General features: G+C 32.8%; 1 protein-coding gene across 6 annotated transcripts; it reads left to right on the plus strand.

The window, feature by feature from the left end:
- Window positions 1–1,545: 1,545 nt before the first annotated feature.
- On the plus strand, window positions 1,546–16,114 carry Ehbp1 (Eps15 homology domain containing protein-binding protein 1). 6 transcript variants are annotated; one of them, XM_076783562.1, is made up of 18 exons: window positions 1,546–2,096; window positions 3,980–4,187; window positions 4,252–4,433; window positions 4,514–4,725; window positions 5,500–5,635; window positions 5,733–5,963; window positions 6,309–6,498; window positions 6,935–7,098; window positions 7,186–7,408; window positions 7,529–7,696; window positions 8,434–8,523; window positions 8,592–8,705; window positions 10,073–10,273; window positions 10,433–10,582; window positions 10,658–10,875; window positions 10,966–11,154; window positions 11,366–11,488; window positions 11,713–16,114. In XM_076783562.1, exons 1-17 carry the CDS (start codon window positions 1,993–1,995, stop codon window positions 11,445–11,447), a joined length of 2,862 nt encoding a protein of 953 aa, XP_076639677.1. In that variant the 5' UTR covers window positions 1,546–1,992; the 3' UTR covers window positions 11,448–11,488; window positions 11,713–16,114. The 6 variants fall into 6 exon arrangements, with proteins under 6 accessions (XP_076639677.1, XP_076639676.1, XP_076639678.1 ...); XM_076783561.1 differs by having other exon boundaries at window positions 11,366–16,114; XM_076783563.1 differs by having other exon boundaries at window positions 5,736–5,963; window positions 11,366–16,114.
- The last annotated feature ends 2,248 nt before the right edge of the window (window positions 16,115–18,362 follow it).

An 18,362-nucleotide genomic window follows, 5' to 3' on the forward strand; every position in this document is an offset into this window, starting at 1 on the left:
TTTTGAGATAGCATCAATGTATAATTTATAAATATGTTTTTACTAAAATATGATCATGATAAGAGCGATCAGTTTCATCAAGAAACAGATTTTTTTGTATTGTAATACCTATTAATTAATTTACTACAAGTGTAATTATACTTAAAGCGGTTTGTTTTTCAATCTCTTACATAACTCACATCTGCTTGACTGCTACTTATTTCTCCAAGCTAATGAGTACATTTAATTCTTTATGTCATTATACTTTAATGATTTATATTAATTGATATTTATTAGGGGACTATTGTTTTAGTAAAAAATATAAAATAAGACAATTTGTAGGATTTTAATGTGTTATAATTTTAAAAAAGTTCACGAATTATACATAATCGTAACAATAATTTTGGCGTATATGGTTTATTGTAATAATTTGAGTCTTCCTTTCGTACGGTGTGGACTAGACGTTTCTATTGTTCAGTCATACTAATAATACAGTAGCTTAAAAAGGTATTTGCACACTCAGGTTTTTCGAAATTACTGTCTAAAAACGTAGCAATTAATGTAATGTACATTTTGCAGTACTTTGTCATACATAAACGCAATATGCATACGTAGAAACGTTAATAATCGGAAAAACCGAAAACTTTGTTTGAAGGGTTAGTTCAACGACGGCGGAGAATAAGTTCAGTAGCCCTAGGTTAAGATCTAATCACTATAATTCTACTAATTGTTAGTCTCTTGCTAGAGTAAAAGTAATACATAGTTCAGCTTGGGAATGTCTCCCATCTTATTCGAAATACAGATTACAGTTTATGGTATTGTTTATTGACAAATAAAATCACATTTTGATTCGTATTCAAAATACAAATGGAATTAATGCAGTCTCGTGTTGCATAGTATAAAATCATTTCTTGACATAGCGTCGTCAGTGCAGAATTGCAATGACGTCGCATCGACTCGTCTGTGAGTCACACATGTTTGCGCAGTCATTACGGTTGTGTGGTGACCAGCGGTTTTCGCTAGTAACATAGATGGTGTAGCCAAGCTGAGGAATTGTTCCTAGCGTGCCGCCATGTTGTTTAGTATTTCTAACTGTACAAAACTCTAGTTCTGGACAGAGTGTCTTATAACAAACAAAATTAAAGCGTCTTTGTTCAACGCTAACGAGTATATAATATACATGTCCGTCCGTTTTCCTCAATTTCTTTAATCTCGTTATTCCTAAATTATTGTGGAATCACAATGACAAAAGTCGCCCGTTTGCATCGAGTCTTAATGTGTTCTATCACATGTCGAAAACTTTAGTTTCATTATCAGTGTAGACTATGAAAATTCCTGTCTGAACATTCCTATCGAGCATCCAATCATACTTGCTAGTATCGTACACAAGTATCGTCGTGTGAAAGGGCTTTTAATTGTTACTGAAGCTGGTGACTTTCCCCTCTTATGGTATGAATGATTGGTCCCCAGAAAGTCGCAGTTAGAAGCCATGTAAACGCACTCTATGGGACATAAGGTACCAACTAAGTTTCCTACCATAGAATCATATAATACGAGATCAATAAGTCGAAAAGATTTCGTCACGGTACGAGTTCAAGTTGATCGTAAAACTTTGTGTTCTCGTGGTCGTGATATTTTCGGTGTGCTATCGGGGTATAGTGTTTTGTGTAGACGACACTGGAAATATAAAAATGCCAATAAAGCGTGTTATAAATACGAAATAATAGAAGGGTCAAAAAATCCTATGATAGGATGAATAGATGATCTCGTTCATATTACATTGGTGCAAGTAGAAATGTCAAATGCATGAATGATTGTAGGACCTTGGACTTTTAATTTTTAAACAGTGCCCGATAAAGAGAAGTATTCGGATTTCGCTCTATAGAAATAACAAATTTTGTAGCGTCCATAATTTATTGAAAAAATGACTTATTGCGTTCCACGTGCATATAAATAATTATAAGTTAAACAACGTTTTGACAATCATCGGAAAAGTACGACTAAATAAAAAAAATGAGTTCCGTTTGGAAACGATTGCAGCGAGTGAACAAGAGAGCTGCAAAATTTCAATTCACCGTGTCGTACCATGAAGTCACTTTAGAAACAACAACGAAATGGTGAGTGTTCTGTACTTTCTTTTCTAATTTGGTGTAACATTTCTGATGAATGATATCATTCTTATTATTTTTGTGTGTATCATAAGATGTATATATACCAGATTATTTATTGCGAACATTAAACAAATTTTAATGAAACGAAAAATTAAACATTAGTTGAAATTCAATTGTTGTTAAAAAGAAGCAAATTATGATAAATATGTAATTAATTTTTATTAAAATACAAATGTGTTAATCAGCAAAATAATATAAAGTAAATATAAGTTATACGTTTGTTAAAAACAAAATCATATTTCGTTTTAGTAAAAATATCAAAATATATGTATTTAAAATATTAATTACTTTTACTTACTCATAATTAGGTTATCATAACCGTGTTCTTTGTATTATGAAATGTGTGTTATGGTTAATGAACAAACTTGATTAATGTACATACTAGTTGGAAATGTAAATATTTATGAATTTAGCAGCTGTGTAAGCATAAAATTAAGTAAACAACTCTTTATATTTTCGCTTGGGTTTGAGCCAACTTCACAAGATTTAATGTTCATTAACCTACAAATAAAAACATGATAAAGAATGGACTAAATAGGTTCTATCATTAGATAATCAATAGACAGATTAAAGAGTTACTTGTTCTATTTTATATTTACATAAATATTATGAATTATAAAGTGACTAAAGTAGTCTATGTACAGTTATTATCAAAAGTACTGAGATACTAATAAAATATGACTGTACAGTGATTTATCAATTCAATGAATTGAATTTAATCTTTTCTATGAAAAATATCATTTACTGAACCTTGAAATTATACATTCTTAGCTTAATAAATCATCATACATCATATATAATATGAATTAATCAAAACCATAAACAATTATTCTATGACAAAAGTATTTGGGTATACATGCAGTTATTTCTTTTTTAATATTCTACACTAATTGAATCATTCACTGATTTACCATTCTTCTATCAAAACTGTCATCGATACAAATGAACTGTTCCAACTACTTTGCTAGAAAAACGTCCCCACAGCATTGTAATGCCCACACCGTGTTTAACCATTGCTTTCAAATGTTTTGATAACTCCTCAACTAACTACCACAATATCTATCTTGTATATTCTATCTGTGTTCAATAAGACATACATACATGAGAAATCAGAGTTAACAGGCTGTTTAGTGTCTGTAGTAATGATGTTACTAATGATAAATATCGATCATTAATTATTTATAGGAATTTGATTCAGTGAATATGACTAAATATCGTATGCTATTTTTGGTTGTATGTACATAAAGATAGTTTACACTCGTATACGATTAGTGTTACAAAGGTTACATATGTGGCGGTATCTCTCGCACTCGCCAACAGAGGGACACACACAAACAATCCGTAGCTCTATCGTTCCTGACCGACGATTCACCGACTACTGAATCGCCGAATAATGTTTCGGCGTCTAAAGTTGGGCCTTTTAGGTTATTTTTCCGATGAGTCCACTACGCAGGCCCAGAACAGAAACCTTTTCCCATTCCCTTTTCCGCTTCATTCCCCCTCCTATCTCGCTTTCAAACTTTCGTAGCAAAGTGGCCATGCATACAAAATTAATTTGATTAAACGATTAAATTATATTGATTATATTAACGGTCTGCTGGCGCCCAAAAGCCGGAGCACTTAAACAATGCTTAAAAAACATCTTATCAATATGATATGACAAGATAGACACAATAAAATGAGCGTCAATGAATTAATCTGTCGTGTATGATTCATTTGTTTAAAGAACAAACTTGATATAATCCTTACTTACAAAGAGCGCCATTTATTTTTAATAAATAATAATTGTTGTGTAATCAACAAGTTTAGCATATTGTAACAATATTTAGGAAACCAAACAAGCTAAGCGTTGTATGGACGAGACGTAGTAGAAGGGTTACTTCTGAACCCCTAGATTGGGAACCAAATTTGAGTGACCCACTGAAAGGTGTCATTAGTTGGGCTGTTCCTGACAATCACACCATTTCAGTAACTCTGTTCAAAGACCCACGAACACACGAATTAGAAGATAAAGATTGGACATTTGTAATCGAAGATGTAAGCAAACGTTATTTAATAGAAATTATCCGATAAATGTTCCAATGATATTATTCACGAACAGGTTTCTTCTACGGGCAAAAGACGGCACGTGGCTGCCACAAATATAAATATGAAAAAATACGCAACCTTAGAATCCACACAACAACAGCTTAAATTAGATTTGAAACCTACTTCGAAAAAAATTGTTAAAGCCACGCTAGAATGTACTTTGTCATGTGTTTTCTTGAGAGAGGGCAAAGCAACGTAAGATGATTTTAGAATTAAAAATTCTATTTATAAATAATAAATCGAATTTAATATTTAATGTTAAAATTATCTGCTAGGGACGAGGATATGCAGAGTATGGCTAGTTTAATGTCGGTTAACAATAATAGCGATATTGCTCCATTAGATGATTTTGATAATGAAGATATACCCGAGGATGTCGAGGAAGTGTCTGTGAAAAATCTTGATGAAATTTTAGATATTTCCGCGCAACTCGACTTAATGACGAGTAGTCTAACTGAAAGTGAATTACCTAGCACTCCAATAAGTGGTAAGATTCATTCTACGTACCGTCCTTTCACGAGAAGAAGGCACAGCGTGTTTATATCCCCATTCTTGCTGCAGTCCGCTGATTGGTTATTATACAGGGTATTGGGCCACCCCTGGGAAAAATTTTAATGGGGGATTCTAGAGGCCAAAATAAGACGAAAATCAAGAATACCAATTTGTTGATGAAGGCTTCGTTAAACAGTTATTAACGTTTAAAGTTTCGACCGTATTGAATTTTTTTCTCGAAAATGCGCAAGACTTCGGGGGTAGGTCTATTCACCAAAAATGCTTGCAATTGACCCCTGCAACTAAAAATAATTTTTCCAAGACGATTCGAAAGTCTTTTATTTTCACCCAAAACTTTCAGCACCTACTCGAATTTTTTTCTCGAAAGTGGGTAGGATTTCGGAAGTATGTGTATTCACCAAAAATGATTGTAATTAGCTCCTGCAACCGAAAATAATTTTTCCAGAACGATTTGAAATTTTTGAATTTAATTGTTAATAACTTTTTAACGAAGTCTCCATCAACAAATTGATATTCTTGAGTTCCATCTTATTTTGGTCTCTAGAATCCCCCATTAAAATTTTTCCCAGGGGTGGCCGAACACCCTGTATACCGATCTTCGTCACCATTTTCGACAAATACCTGTGAGTCAGCGGACTGCAACAGGAATGGGGATGTAAACACGCTGTGCCTTCTTCTTGTGAAAGAACGGTAGGTTCAAATATGGGACAGTTATTGCGTATAAAAATGATAATGTGCATTTTAACAGTGGCAAGCTTATCAAAGGACAATATTACGCCCGTAAATGATAACGACCACTTTATACGTGATATTAGTCTGACCGGCATTGACGATTCCTTTAAAGAAAAATCTGCTTTCAAGGACACTGTCGCTGCTGAAAATGAGTACGTTAACAATCGATCCTAACAAGTTAAAATTGATCGTATCCTCGATGCAAATTTTTTAACGATTCAATTCTTATTTTTTTTATGTTCATCGTAGTAGAAACATTGAACACAGTACGCTAAGATTACCATTGCAACCGTTAGAGCTGACAAAAAATACTGTCAGTGTTCCTAGATTAAAAGAAATTACACCAGGCCAGGATTTATTGGAATGGTGTAAAGACGTAACTAAAGATTATTCCGGTGTAAAAGTTACTAATCTTACAACATCATGGAGAAATGGAATGGCATTTTGTTCGATCATACATCATTTTAGACCAGATCTTATGTATGTATAATAAACTAGAATACTTTCTAAATTAAGTTTCACAATTTGTCTAAAAATGCTTGTTTCGTATTTATATCGAAGTTCAGTAACAAAAAAGAATATTTATATTTTTCTTATAAAAAACAGAGGTACGTATTAATGGATTTGGCCGCGTATCAAAAATCACATTTATTTGTTCTATTTATAAATGGTTGGCTTACTATCATTTGTTATTCTTAAGTTACCGCGCAATCAAAATAAAGGATCACCTTATAATCGCTTGCAAAGCAGTGAACTTTGAAGTTTTTAAATTTTATCAAATGATTTCTTTTTTATCTTGAAAAAATAAGTATTTAAAATTTGCAGAGACATAGATTCATTATTACCACATGATGTAAAAGGTAACTGTAAAAAAGCATTTGATGCTGGAGAAGCTCTTGGTATACCCAGAGTAATAGAACCAGCAGATATGGATATATTGACTGTACCTGACAAATTAGCTGTAATGACATATTTATATCAGCTGAGAGCACATTTCACTGGCCATGAATTAGAGGTATTTAACAAATAGAAAATAATATTGAACTTTCATTGGTTTAATATTTCGATCATAAATTCTATAATTTATTTACGAAGATATTTACATAATAATTATTTTTTGCGTATTGGTGTTCAGCCACCCCTGGGAAAAATTTTAATGGGAGGTTCTAGAGGCCAAAATAAGACGAAAATCAAGAATACCAATTTGTTGATCAAAGCTTTATTAAAAAGTTATTAACGAAACCTCGATCAACAAATTGGTATTCTTGATTTTCGTCTTATTTTGGCCCCTAGAATCTCTCATTAAAATTTTTCCCAGGGGTGGCGGAACACCCTGTATAGCCGTACATGTACGGTTCAAGTTAAACTTTCGTAGAGATAAATTTGTATTTATATTTTGTATTAAATTTAAAAAATAAATTATGTCATTCGATATTGTTTCATATCCTCAGGTACATCAGATAGGTAAAACGACAGATGAATCTTCTTACATGATTGGTAGATTTAATACAGACAATAATTCGGATGTGAGTGTACAATTGTTTGGTCAGGAAATAATTAATTTGCACAAAAAAGAACAAATGGAACATAAAAATAATAAAATAGACAACAGACGGTACGTTCATTACGATTTTTCCATTACTAATAAAATTAATTTTTAAATTAGAAACAATGGTACAATAAGGCATTTATTTGTCTGCAGATCGAATCCGTTTGATAACAAAAAGGAGGATGTTAATATTGATTCTATAAAAAATAGATTACATTTAAGTTTGAATATAGAAAATCAGGATCATGATCAATGCAATAAAGATAAATCGCCATCCAGTGTTAAAGATGTCAAGGATATTATATTAGCAAGTTCAAAGAGTATTCTAGAAAAAGTGTTATCGCCGACTAAAGAAAAATATTTATCTAGAGAAAAGGTATATACGTATGTCTATTTTACCTATAGATTAGTACTGTCGCCGTTTGCATGTCACAAATCCATAGAAATGATCATTTTTGAACTGATAATACGGGGTACTGATTCAAATTTACTACAGAGCAAGTCTCCACCAAGAGTACCGCAAGTACAACGTCCTATATTAATGACTCGTCGGCAATTAACAGATCCTTTCGGGTCTGACGAGGAAGAGGAAAATATTCAAATAATCGACGAGAAATGGTCTCAGTCGATCTCAATTAACAAATTACAAACGCCAGTTCGTGACGTCAGTATATCTGAAATTGTTCAAATCACTTCACTTTACGTAGTTGCCTACTTTCTATTTTACTGCATTAACAACAAATCCAATGCAAATTGTTGTACCTTTGAATTATTTTACACCATGAGCATTTTAAAAACATTTTCAGCAATGAGAATATTAGTTCTATTTTATTTTAAATAGATTCATTGACCGTACGTTTGTACAAATATATTCATTCAAAAATTAGTTAAAATATTACTAAATTATACATTTGCTTTTAATTAAACGGCTTGTAAAAGTTGGTATATTTTTTATATTTGTAAGAACATTTCTATATGGATTTTCGTTTTGTATAGCCTCTTTTGCACTAAGTAATCATGACTACCATGTAGGAAATTAGTACTTGCTTCATTAACAAAACAAAACAATAATTTTGATCGAAGATATTTCTTTGAGCAATTCTGAATATGCTATTTTCTCAAAGTTTATGTTTTTTTATCTATATGTACACACACATTATGCATGCATGTATGCATACATACTTACACACGAATGTGCATAAATGTATATAGTGTTTACATTAATATAAATATCTCTTATTGCAAGTTCCGTATATTCAGTGCAGAATGCAATATTTTACACGCAGTTATTTCGTACACGATTTTGTTTCGAGTAATGCTTTAAAGGATTAATTAACTGTTTTTCTGCAATTTCCACAATTTAATTATGATTGCAATAAATTTAGTAAACTCGTCTTGTAGGATTCGATAAATGTTACTGAGAAGGGAAGTCGTGATAGTACTGAATGTCAGAGTGTATCATCACCACACGGAGAGCAACGTTCCCAACATGTAATTAGTCTTTATACACGTCATATGTTGTTTGTTGCTTGTAACTAATTTGCTATTTTTTGTATTAGCCATTAGTCAGTCGGCATGACGAGTTAAGAGAACGTGCAAGACAACTGTTAGAACAGGCCAGGAACCAGACAAAGTCAGCTGGCCTTGTTTCTGCCGCCGCTAGTCCTATCGAGGTTTTCTTTTCTACAATTTTATATTATTTTATTTAACATGTTCGCTACCACGCGTCACATCCTCATGACAGACTAACGTTACATGCATATATGTATATTTGGTATTTGTACAAACAAATTAACTGTCGTCCATTGTCACGTTATGTGGGATATAGTGAAACTATTCAGATGGCTTGTTAACCCTTAACTAGTATCCTGTCTGTTACGATTAACGTGATCCACGGATGACCGTTAGCTGAACGGCTGGTGTCACCTAGCGTGGGCGATGTGGGGGAGTTAATGCTCTGTCCGCCATTACGGCGTCTTGTTTGATGCACGTACATGTTTGCGGTTACATAGATTGTAGTGTATTAGATTTTAAATCGATTTAGCGTTTTGTATTAAGCTCTAGCATTAGTCAAATTATCCTGTGTTGTCATTTCTCGCCTTCTCCGCCACTGGTAGAAGACAAAATAGTAATTCAGAATAAAATGTTTGTAAACCAAGCTTTTATGGAACTCCCAAAATTCATAAAGAAAAAGAAGACATGGGACAGAAAGCAATGAAAATTCTGAACACTCCCAACTAAGGAAATAAGATTTACCTGCTGAATAAGGCACTCTGTGGCCTGTGTAAAATTGAACCAAGCTCTACTGGATTTCAGCGTTAAGCAATCCTCAGCGGATTCGTGCATTTATCTCAAAGAACCTCATCCTAATTGCAACATATGTGGACGACATTCTGGTAGCCTCACGGAACCGAGAAGTCATTATCAGAACGAAGCAATACCTGTCCAGGAGATTCGAAACTAAAGATCTCGGTGTAGTCAGTTACTGCCTTGGAATTCAATTCTATCAGAGTCAGCACAGAATAGAAATGCGCTAAACTGGATACATAAGGGACATGTTACCATTCTAAGCATCGTCCTTCCACGAGAAGAAAGCACAGTGTGTTTACATCCCCACTCCTTTTGCAGTTCACTGACTCACAGGTATTGTTTGAAAACGGTGACGAAGATCGGTGACAGTCAATCAGCGGACTGCAGCAAGAGTGGGGATGTAAACACGCTATGCCTTCTTCTCGTGGAAGAACGATAGATGATCTATTTCATGGGAATCCTGAAAGCAAAGAACTGTGGATATGGCACTCTTCGAAGTGGCGAAGAAAACAATATGTAACTCCCAAGAAAAGATTATCACCAATAGTAAGCGGGCCTACGTTAAGAAGATGCCTAAATACTTAATGGTCATCCATGTCTGATCCATGAATGATGGTAGCGAACGTGTTAATAATTTATACATACAAATTTACTTTCGTACTTTAATCGTTATTTTCATTGTTTCTAATACAGTCGTGTAAACGAGGAAATTGTATTTTATGATTTATAGAGTCAGAACGACGATGAAAGGCAACAGCAACTACGTGAAAGAGCAAGACGTTTAATAGCAGACGTAAAAATGGGCGTTAATGTTACTTCAAATCAAATAAGCGATGACAATAATAGCGACAGACGGTCGATAGATGACCAAAATAATAGTCCGAGACGTAGCATGACACCGTCTACACCCGGTGACAGATTTAGTACAAAGGTTAGTGACACACTCTTGATTTTCTCTATAAGTATAATACGGTAATGCACAGTTGAATTACATCAAATTCGGGACGCAGCAGTGAAATTCTCGCGTGCAAGGGCAGACCTCGTCATTTCATTGCTAAAATTCTCTTGTAACGAATGATAAATATTTCAGTCCGAATATAATGGAAATATTTTGGGAACTCCAAGTGTAATGGATGGTGATAAAAAGACCGGTTCTCCTCTCTACTCATTTTCTAAGATAATAGAGAGAATTTCACCAGATAAAACTAGTCCTGATGGTACCTCCTACACACTTAGAGGAGTATGTATTATATTATTCGTTCAATTAAATATGTATTATCGAATATGTTAATTGCCGCCATAATTTTGTACTTAGTTGGGAAAGGACATGACAGCATACATTCAAAACGAATTAGAGGCATTAGAACGAGAACAAACTCAAATAGATATTCAAGCTGGTAAACTTGAAAAACAACTTCGAACCGCTATGGAAAGTGACAATGAAGATGAAACTGAAAGACTGATGTCTCTATGGTTTACCCTCGTAAATAAGAAGAATGCACTCCTAAGAAGGCAAATGCAATTGAATATATTGTAAGCATTTATTTCTTTTTGCATTTTGTTAATAAACGTGTTACAATATATGTTAAATTAACAATATTTCAATATATTTGAATATTATAGGGAAAAAGAAGACGATTTGGAACGTCGATTTGAACTTTTAAAACGCGAATTACGAAGTACGCTCGAAGTAGAAGATTGGAGAAAAACGCCCGAACAAAAAATACGAGAAAATTTACTTTTAGAAGAACTAGTTTCTATTGTAAACAAAAGAGATGAATTAGTTCACCATCTTGATACGCAAGAAAGAGCGTAAGTGTATAATGTTATTTTTACAGATATTAGTATACATATAGCCTCATATTTCTAATTCAAAGAATTAACGAATTAATTAACTAGTTCTATCACTTATAATATTTTTTTTCTTTTTTTTTACTTTTCCACAACTGATAATGACAAAAACAGAAATTTTCAAACGTTTACGTAACTGTTTACTTATTGTTCAATTTTTGTTGTATTACAGTATTGAAGACGATGACGAAATAGAACGTGATTTATCTAGAGCTGGATTAGCTCAACGAAATAAAAATTGTGTGTTACAATGAAAATTTAATTTTATTCTCCTTGTTACGATAGTAAATGACAGGTAATTTGTTTAAGTTAAGCAATTAAACATTTTCACAACTATAAATAAAATTTTACAATATTAAAAATTAAATAAAAATTAATTTTTATTTTCTTAGAAGAGAAGGATTTATTTAAATTTTAAGCTTGTAAAATTTTATTCACGGCTAGTAAAAAAATCAGAACTAAGCCGTAAAAATATAGTTTCAAGCTAAATTTACGCTGGAGTAAAAATAAAAATTACAGGTATGACCCATTTTGCTGTGGAGTGGCTAAAGAAAATATAAAATTTTCCTTGACAATGAAGTCAGGGCAGATTATTTCATAATCTGCAAGATACTAATGATTAGAAATTTATTTTGTACTATGCATTATATACCAGTTGTACAATCAATGTTCCATATTTCTACAAATTCATTATTAAGTATTATGTCAGTACAGTACCACCCCTCGTGGTGGAGCTAAATTGAAATTGAACAAATCTGTTTCATCAAAGGAACACACACAAGCGATTAAAATTTGTCATAGTGTTGTGAACGTTGTAAAAAGTTACTTTACTTTAGGAAGAATCAATTTCGATTATATAGCAATACAGGGTGACCAAAAGTAACGGAATGAAACATTTTTAGTTTTCTTTCTTTTTTTTTCGTGCCAAAGCTTCTATTTCTATGGAAAACATGAACAAATTCACTCGTCCCTCTTCGTGTGCTTTCAATACACGTATAAGGTATCTACTTGGACTGCGGGACATGAAGCCAGAGCCTCGTTGGCCGTTGCATGCTAGTCAGCTGGGGATACTGCTGTCATGCAACGTTACCCAGTCTCCACCGCGAGGAGGTGAGGTTGGCACATGGAAGGCGGTCTCATCACGACCGCCTGCCTTTTGGAGACCACTTACAATCATGCTGACAGTCTGTATAAATCAAGATAAGTATAAAATTTGATTCGAATTGGCGTGGAGCATAGTCCTGGTTCTTCCTCCCCTCTTGTCAGTGAATTTGAACTCTGTTATTTTTGGTCATATTCTATATTCACGCATCATGGAAATATTTCGTGAAAGAAGCAATAGCAAAGAAATACACGATCATGGAATCTTCCTAATTTAAACGAGGTGCTGGAATCTCTATGTAAATTGAAATTAATTATAACGAGAACGTTGCGACATGTAATATATTACTCTGCAGTTCTCGATTATTACACATTGTATTCATCACATTGTAAAACGCGTATAAAGTGGATGTACTTTAAAAATTCGTAGACTACTTATAGAAAAAAAAAAGAAATTAATTATGTAGCGTAGAAACATTATTTCGATACAATAGATCTATACACTTTGACGATGAGATTTAGCGAAATATAGTGTTCATTGTATCATCTATGATACTCTTCATAGATCATATTTATTTTGTTTGTGCCATATATACATATCCTAATTTTTTTTCTAGAAAAATTATTATACTCGTTTAGTCCTTTGTAAAATACTTGCCATTTTAGGAAGGTGATATATATATACAATTTTTTCCTGTGGTGTACTGATTATTTATTATTGAGTTTAATATTAATATGCTTGAGGCCTAATTCATTTCGTACGTTTTTAAGTATGTAGATAACAAATTCGCTACATGGTTTTATTTACAAGTAACGGAACGTAGAGTCGTCTAATGTGTCACATACTCAAAATTAATTTGTTTTTACAAACAAAAAATATTTCCTCTTTATATTTATTGCAATACAATTATTTTAGAAACGAATATTCATACAAAAGTAAATCAAAAGATAGGAATATTTTACTTAGGAATTCGAAAATAATGCGAAAAGTGCCACACGCATGTATTGTATTTATCGTATACTATTTATCTATATCACCTGCTCAACAGAAATCCTGTTTCTCGTTTTGTAATATAATATTTTAATAATTTATTATATACGGTAGGACTTCGATTAACCGGAGCTCGATTATTCGTGGTTTCTTTTCTCCAGAGTATCGATTATTCAGTATAATAATAGTACTTGGCCAGGGATTGTAAATTTAGCAATTTTTGGAACTGCTGGTAATATAATATAATTATAAAATAAAACATATAAATAAAAACTGTTTATTTTACTCATGCCGGTTAATCAAAGTCTTGCTGAATTCTTAACAATTTTAGAAAACATTCAAACATTTCAATAAAGCGACATAAGGTACATTTGTGGGTATGTGATTTTAATACATGAAATGAAGCTCGAGTTAAATATCAGCCTTTTTGAAATTTACATCTGTTATCTTTATCATCATATTAGATAAATTGCATTGTTTCATGTATTTTAGTTATCTGATTTGATTTTTTTATGATTTTAAATATCGGTCAATGAAACGGCATTCCGAATGCTAAAACAAACCGTAGAATTGTAATTGTGCGATGACTTAAGAATAAGTATGCGGTGTAAAGTGTGCACGATATTTGTTAAATATAATGTTTTTTGCCTTTAAACGGTGTAAATGCATGCGTGAAACTAGATTAATACACAATGTAATAAACATTAAGAAACTCGTTTGAAAATTAAAAGTTTGTTTTTTCCTTTGGACTTAAATTTTGAATGAACGTTAAATGATGTAATTAGCGCGGGCATATCATATTGAATATAACTGCCATAATCGATTCTTAAACGTATAGGAGAACAAGAACATTTTCATCGGATGAACACCTATTAAACAGAAAATATCTATTGCGTCCTGTAGGCTTACCTTAAAAGAATTTTACTTGGATCTCATTTCCAATTAAATTATGTACATATATAAATTCAATTTTACTTACATTTTAGTGCTTGTTTAGCTGATGTTACTGTACGTGAACAAATTTTATGTTCCTTCAATATACAGGGTGTTCGGCCACTCCTGGGAAAAACTTTAATAGAGGATTCTAGAGGTCAAAATAAGACGAAAATCAAGAATACCAATTTGTTGATGGAGGCCTCGTTAAAAAGTTATTAACAATTAAATTCAAAAATTTCAAATCGTTCTGGAAAAATTATTTTTAGTTGCAGGGGTCAATTACAAGCATTTTTGGTCAACAGACATACCCCCGAAATCCTAATCAGTTTCGAGAAAAAAATTCCTTACCGAAAATATAATTTCTGGCCAGAAATGTCTGCCCGAATTTTCATGCGAATCTTTAAAACGTCATAACTTCTGAACGGATTGGACGATTTTAATGTTTAAAAAAGCAAACTACGCGTATTTTGGTGGAGAATATGTACAAATCGCAAAAATATTCGAAAAGTTGGTCCTTGACCCCGCAAAATGAGAAAAACCCCATAAAAATGATCCAATTTTCAAACAGCTATAACTCAATACAATTGTGAATATATTTCAATGAAACTTTTTTCTGAAGTAGAGCTCATGGGTACCTACAAAAAAGTATTAGATAACTTTTCTGTAGGGCGTCGAACAAAATTACTAAAAATGAAAAAGGAATTTTTAAGAAGAATCGACAGGTGCCTAAATTTTTCGACAAAATTAAAAAATTTCAAATCGTTCTAAAAAAATTATTTTCGGTTGCAGGGGTCAATTATAATTATTTTTGGTGAATAGACATACCCCCGAAATCTTACGCATTTTCGAGAAAAAAATTCAGTACGATCGGAACTTTAAACGTTAATAACTTTTTAACAAAGCTTCCATCAACAAATTGGTATTCTTGATTTTCGTCTTATTTTGGCCTCTAGAATCCCCCATTAAAATTTTTCCCAGAGATGGCCGAACATCCTGTAGTGGGAACTTTTCAGTGTTTCCAATAATTAATAAATCGGATAATGAAGCATGGAACATTTATAAAAATATTAAGCTGCAATATTGAAATCTAATTCTACTGAATTTAGTTTTTATTTTGTTACGGCTATCTTGCATAATATTAATCGACGAAATATGGCTCCGTAAGAGGAGATTTGATTTAGCTGGTTAATTTTTAGCGATAATTTATCATTCTAGTGCCTACGAATATTTTGCGTTTGAGAGTGCAAAGTTATCTCTAGCGCGATGATTATGAGACAGACGATGCCTCGACATGTTTCTAAAAAAATACAATGTATCTCGTAATAATTATTCAAACAATGAAAAAACGTTCAACAAATAAAAAGAAAATTGTGATATTATGAGTAACTTGTTGTTAGTTATAACGCGTGACTTTTGTTTCGATTCTTATCAACATTAAAGAAATCCTTTTTAAAATTAAGTTAGAAAGACTGACGTGAGAAGGTCGTTTTAACATTTAAATATGCTACAATTAAGTGCAATAAAAATTAGCTTTCCAAACGAATCAAACATTTTCGTTGTAATTTATTTCGAGATACTCCGTATGCGTATTTCTATGTAAAAATGCTCTTACACGTTTTTCTCGTATACTATTGTACTAAAATAATTTTAATTTATTTTATTTATTATCATTAAGAGTGTCGACAACGATATATTACTATTGTAAAAGCAATGACCATTCTTGCCAACGCTTAATCTCGACAAGAGCGCGATTTCCTTTGCTAGAAGCAGTGTTAATTGTAAATCACTTCGTGTGAAAAAAAAAACTAATGTATAATGTGTCGAAACGTATCATGCAATTGATGATAATTGAAAGCAAATAATAAAGCACTACAAGAAAATATTAAAATATAATTCTTGCGGGATTCCTAATGCCTTTCCATACGATACGAGGTTTATTATGCAACGCAACGTGCTATCAAGATGTCGAGGCATGTTTTTATTTAATAGAGTTAGAAATGTGTAATACATTCCCTATGTTTTTTATTAATAAAATATCAAAATCATAGTATATATTTTCCATTCTTTTTATTTATATTCTCCTTCACCTTTCCCCATTAATTCCCTATTTTTATTAATTTTAAAGTTTTATAATCCCTCATAACTACTTCAAATATTATTCAAATCTAATTAATATTTAATTAACTTGTTTATAAACAATTTACTGGAAGCGATTCTTGTTTTAATATTGCGCTAAACAGTGACAAAATATCGCCATTTAATATCAGGGATTTGTAATACTAAAATCGTGCCAGGATCACAGAATGTTAGAGGGGGGTATACGGAAGAGAGGTCCCCTCACCCCCCAAGAAATTTTGACAACGTATAGTATCGCCATCTAATATCAGGGATTCGTACTATCCGGAGTACAGATCCCCTCTCGCCCCCCACGATTTGGTGTCGACGTATAGTATCGCCATCTAATAACGGGTTTCGAACTAAAAATTTCGTGCCAGGATCACAGAATGTTAAAGGAGGTATCCGGAGTACAGCTACCCCCACTCCTCCTACTCTTAATACGCAGTACCTTGATTATTCATTAATAACTCCTTTCTTAGGATTAAAATATAAACTTTTAGGATTGAAGAATATAGTATAAACCCTTGGCTACATTCAAGGATAGTTTTTATAACCATTCCATACCTCATTAAATAGTTATTAACGAATATCGGAAGTCCGAACATTTACAACTGTATCACTGTCTGCTTTAATCGATAAATAATCAAGTTTTCAACAACAACACACATATTTTCGCTATTAGGGAACCAAGTAGACATCCCTGGCAACATTCAAGGACCGATTTTGCTACGCTCCTCGCTCTAATTAATTAGTTATTAGCGATAGATCCCTAAAGTGTCGCGTTAAAAAGTTAGAAACAGTGTGCCGACTTCAGATATTAGTTAATAACTATTTAATAACGCATGGAATGGTTCCAACAGGTATCCTTGAATCTTGTCAAGGGTCTATACTATATTCTTAAACTCTGAAAGTTCATATTTCAATCCCAGGAAAGGCGTAATTAGCAAATTAATGAGGAGTAGTTCATTACAAGCCGGGAAACACATAGTACGCTGTTTTCGCCACTAGTTGGCGCCACAATACAAATAAACGCTTTCAATGAATCACTGCTCGATTATTCACTAATTACGCCTTTCCTGGGATTAAATTATGAACTGTTAGAGTTTAAGAATATAGTATAGACCCTTGACAAGATTCAAGGATACCTGTTGGAACCATTCCATGCGTTATTAAATAGTTATTAACTAATATCTGAAGTCGGCACACTGTTTCTAACTTTTTAACGCGACACTTTAGGGATCTATCGCTAATAACTAATTAATTAGAGCGAGGAGCGTAGCAAAATCGGTCCTTAAATGTTGCCAGGGATGTCTACTTGGTTCCCTAATAGCGAAAATATGTGTGTTGTTGTTGAAAACTTGATTATTTATCGATTAAAGCAGACAGTGATACAGTTGTAAATGTTCGGACTTCCGATATTCGTTAATAACTATTTAATGAGGTATGGAATGGTTATAAAAACTATCCTTGAATCTAGCCAAGGGTTTATACTATATTCTTCAATCCTAAAAGTTTATATTTTAATCCTAAGAAAGGAGTTATTAATGAATAATCAAGGTATGCGTATTAAGAGTAGAAGGAGTGGGGGTAGCTGTACTCCGGATACCTCCTTTAACATTCTGTGATCCTGGCACGAAATTTTTAGTTCGAAACACGTTATTAGATGGCGATACTATACGTCGACACCAAATCGTGGGGGGCGAGAGGGGATCTGTACTCCGGATAGTACGAATCCCTGATATTAGATGGCGATACTATACGTTGTCAAAATTTCTTGGGGGGTGAGGGGACCTCTCTTCCGTATACCCCCCTCTAACATTCTGTGATCCTGGCACGATTTTAGTATTACAAATCCCTGATATTAAATGGCGATATTTTGTCACTGTTTAGCGCAATATTAAAACAAGAATCGCTTCCAGTAAATTGTTTATAAACAAGTTAATTAAATATTAATTAGATTTGAATAATATTTGAAGTAGTTATGAGGGATTATAAAACTTTAAAATTAATAAAAATAGGGAAT

Source organism: Colletes latitarsis, chromosome 2 (assembly GCF_051014445.1).
Source record: "Colletes latitarsis isolate SP2378_abdomen chromosome 2, iyColLati1, whole genome shotgun sequence".
Classification (NCBI taxonomy): domain Eukaryota; kingdom Metazoa; phylum Arthropoda; class Insecta; order Hymenoptera; family Colletidae; genus Colletes; species Colletes latitarsis.

Bases quoted from the DNA above. Each gene is read 5' to 3' on its own strand.
- Ehbp1 (XM_076783561.1), top strand. From the start codon at position 1,993: ATGAGTTCCGTTTGGAAACGATTGCAGCGAGTGAACAAGAGAGCTGCA. The intron at 5,964-6,308 runs GTATGTATAATA...TAAAATTTGCAG, and splicing joins CATTTTAGACCAGATCTTAT to AGACATAGATTCATTATTAC. The intron at 8,524-8,591 runs GTAATTAGTCTT...TTTTTGTATTAG, and splicing joins GAGAGCAACGTTCCCAACAT to CCATTAGTCAGTCGGCATGA.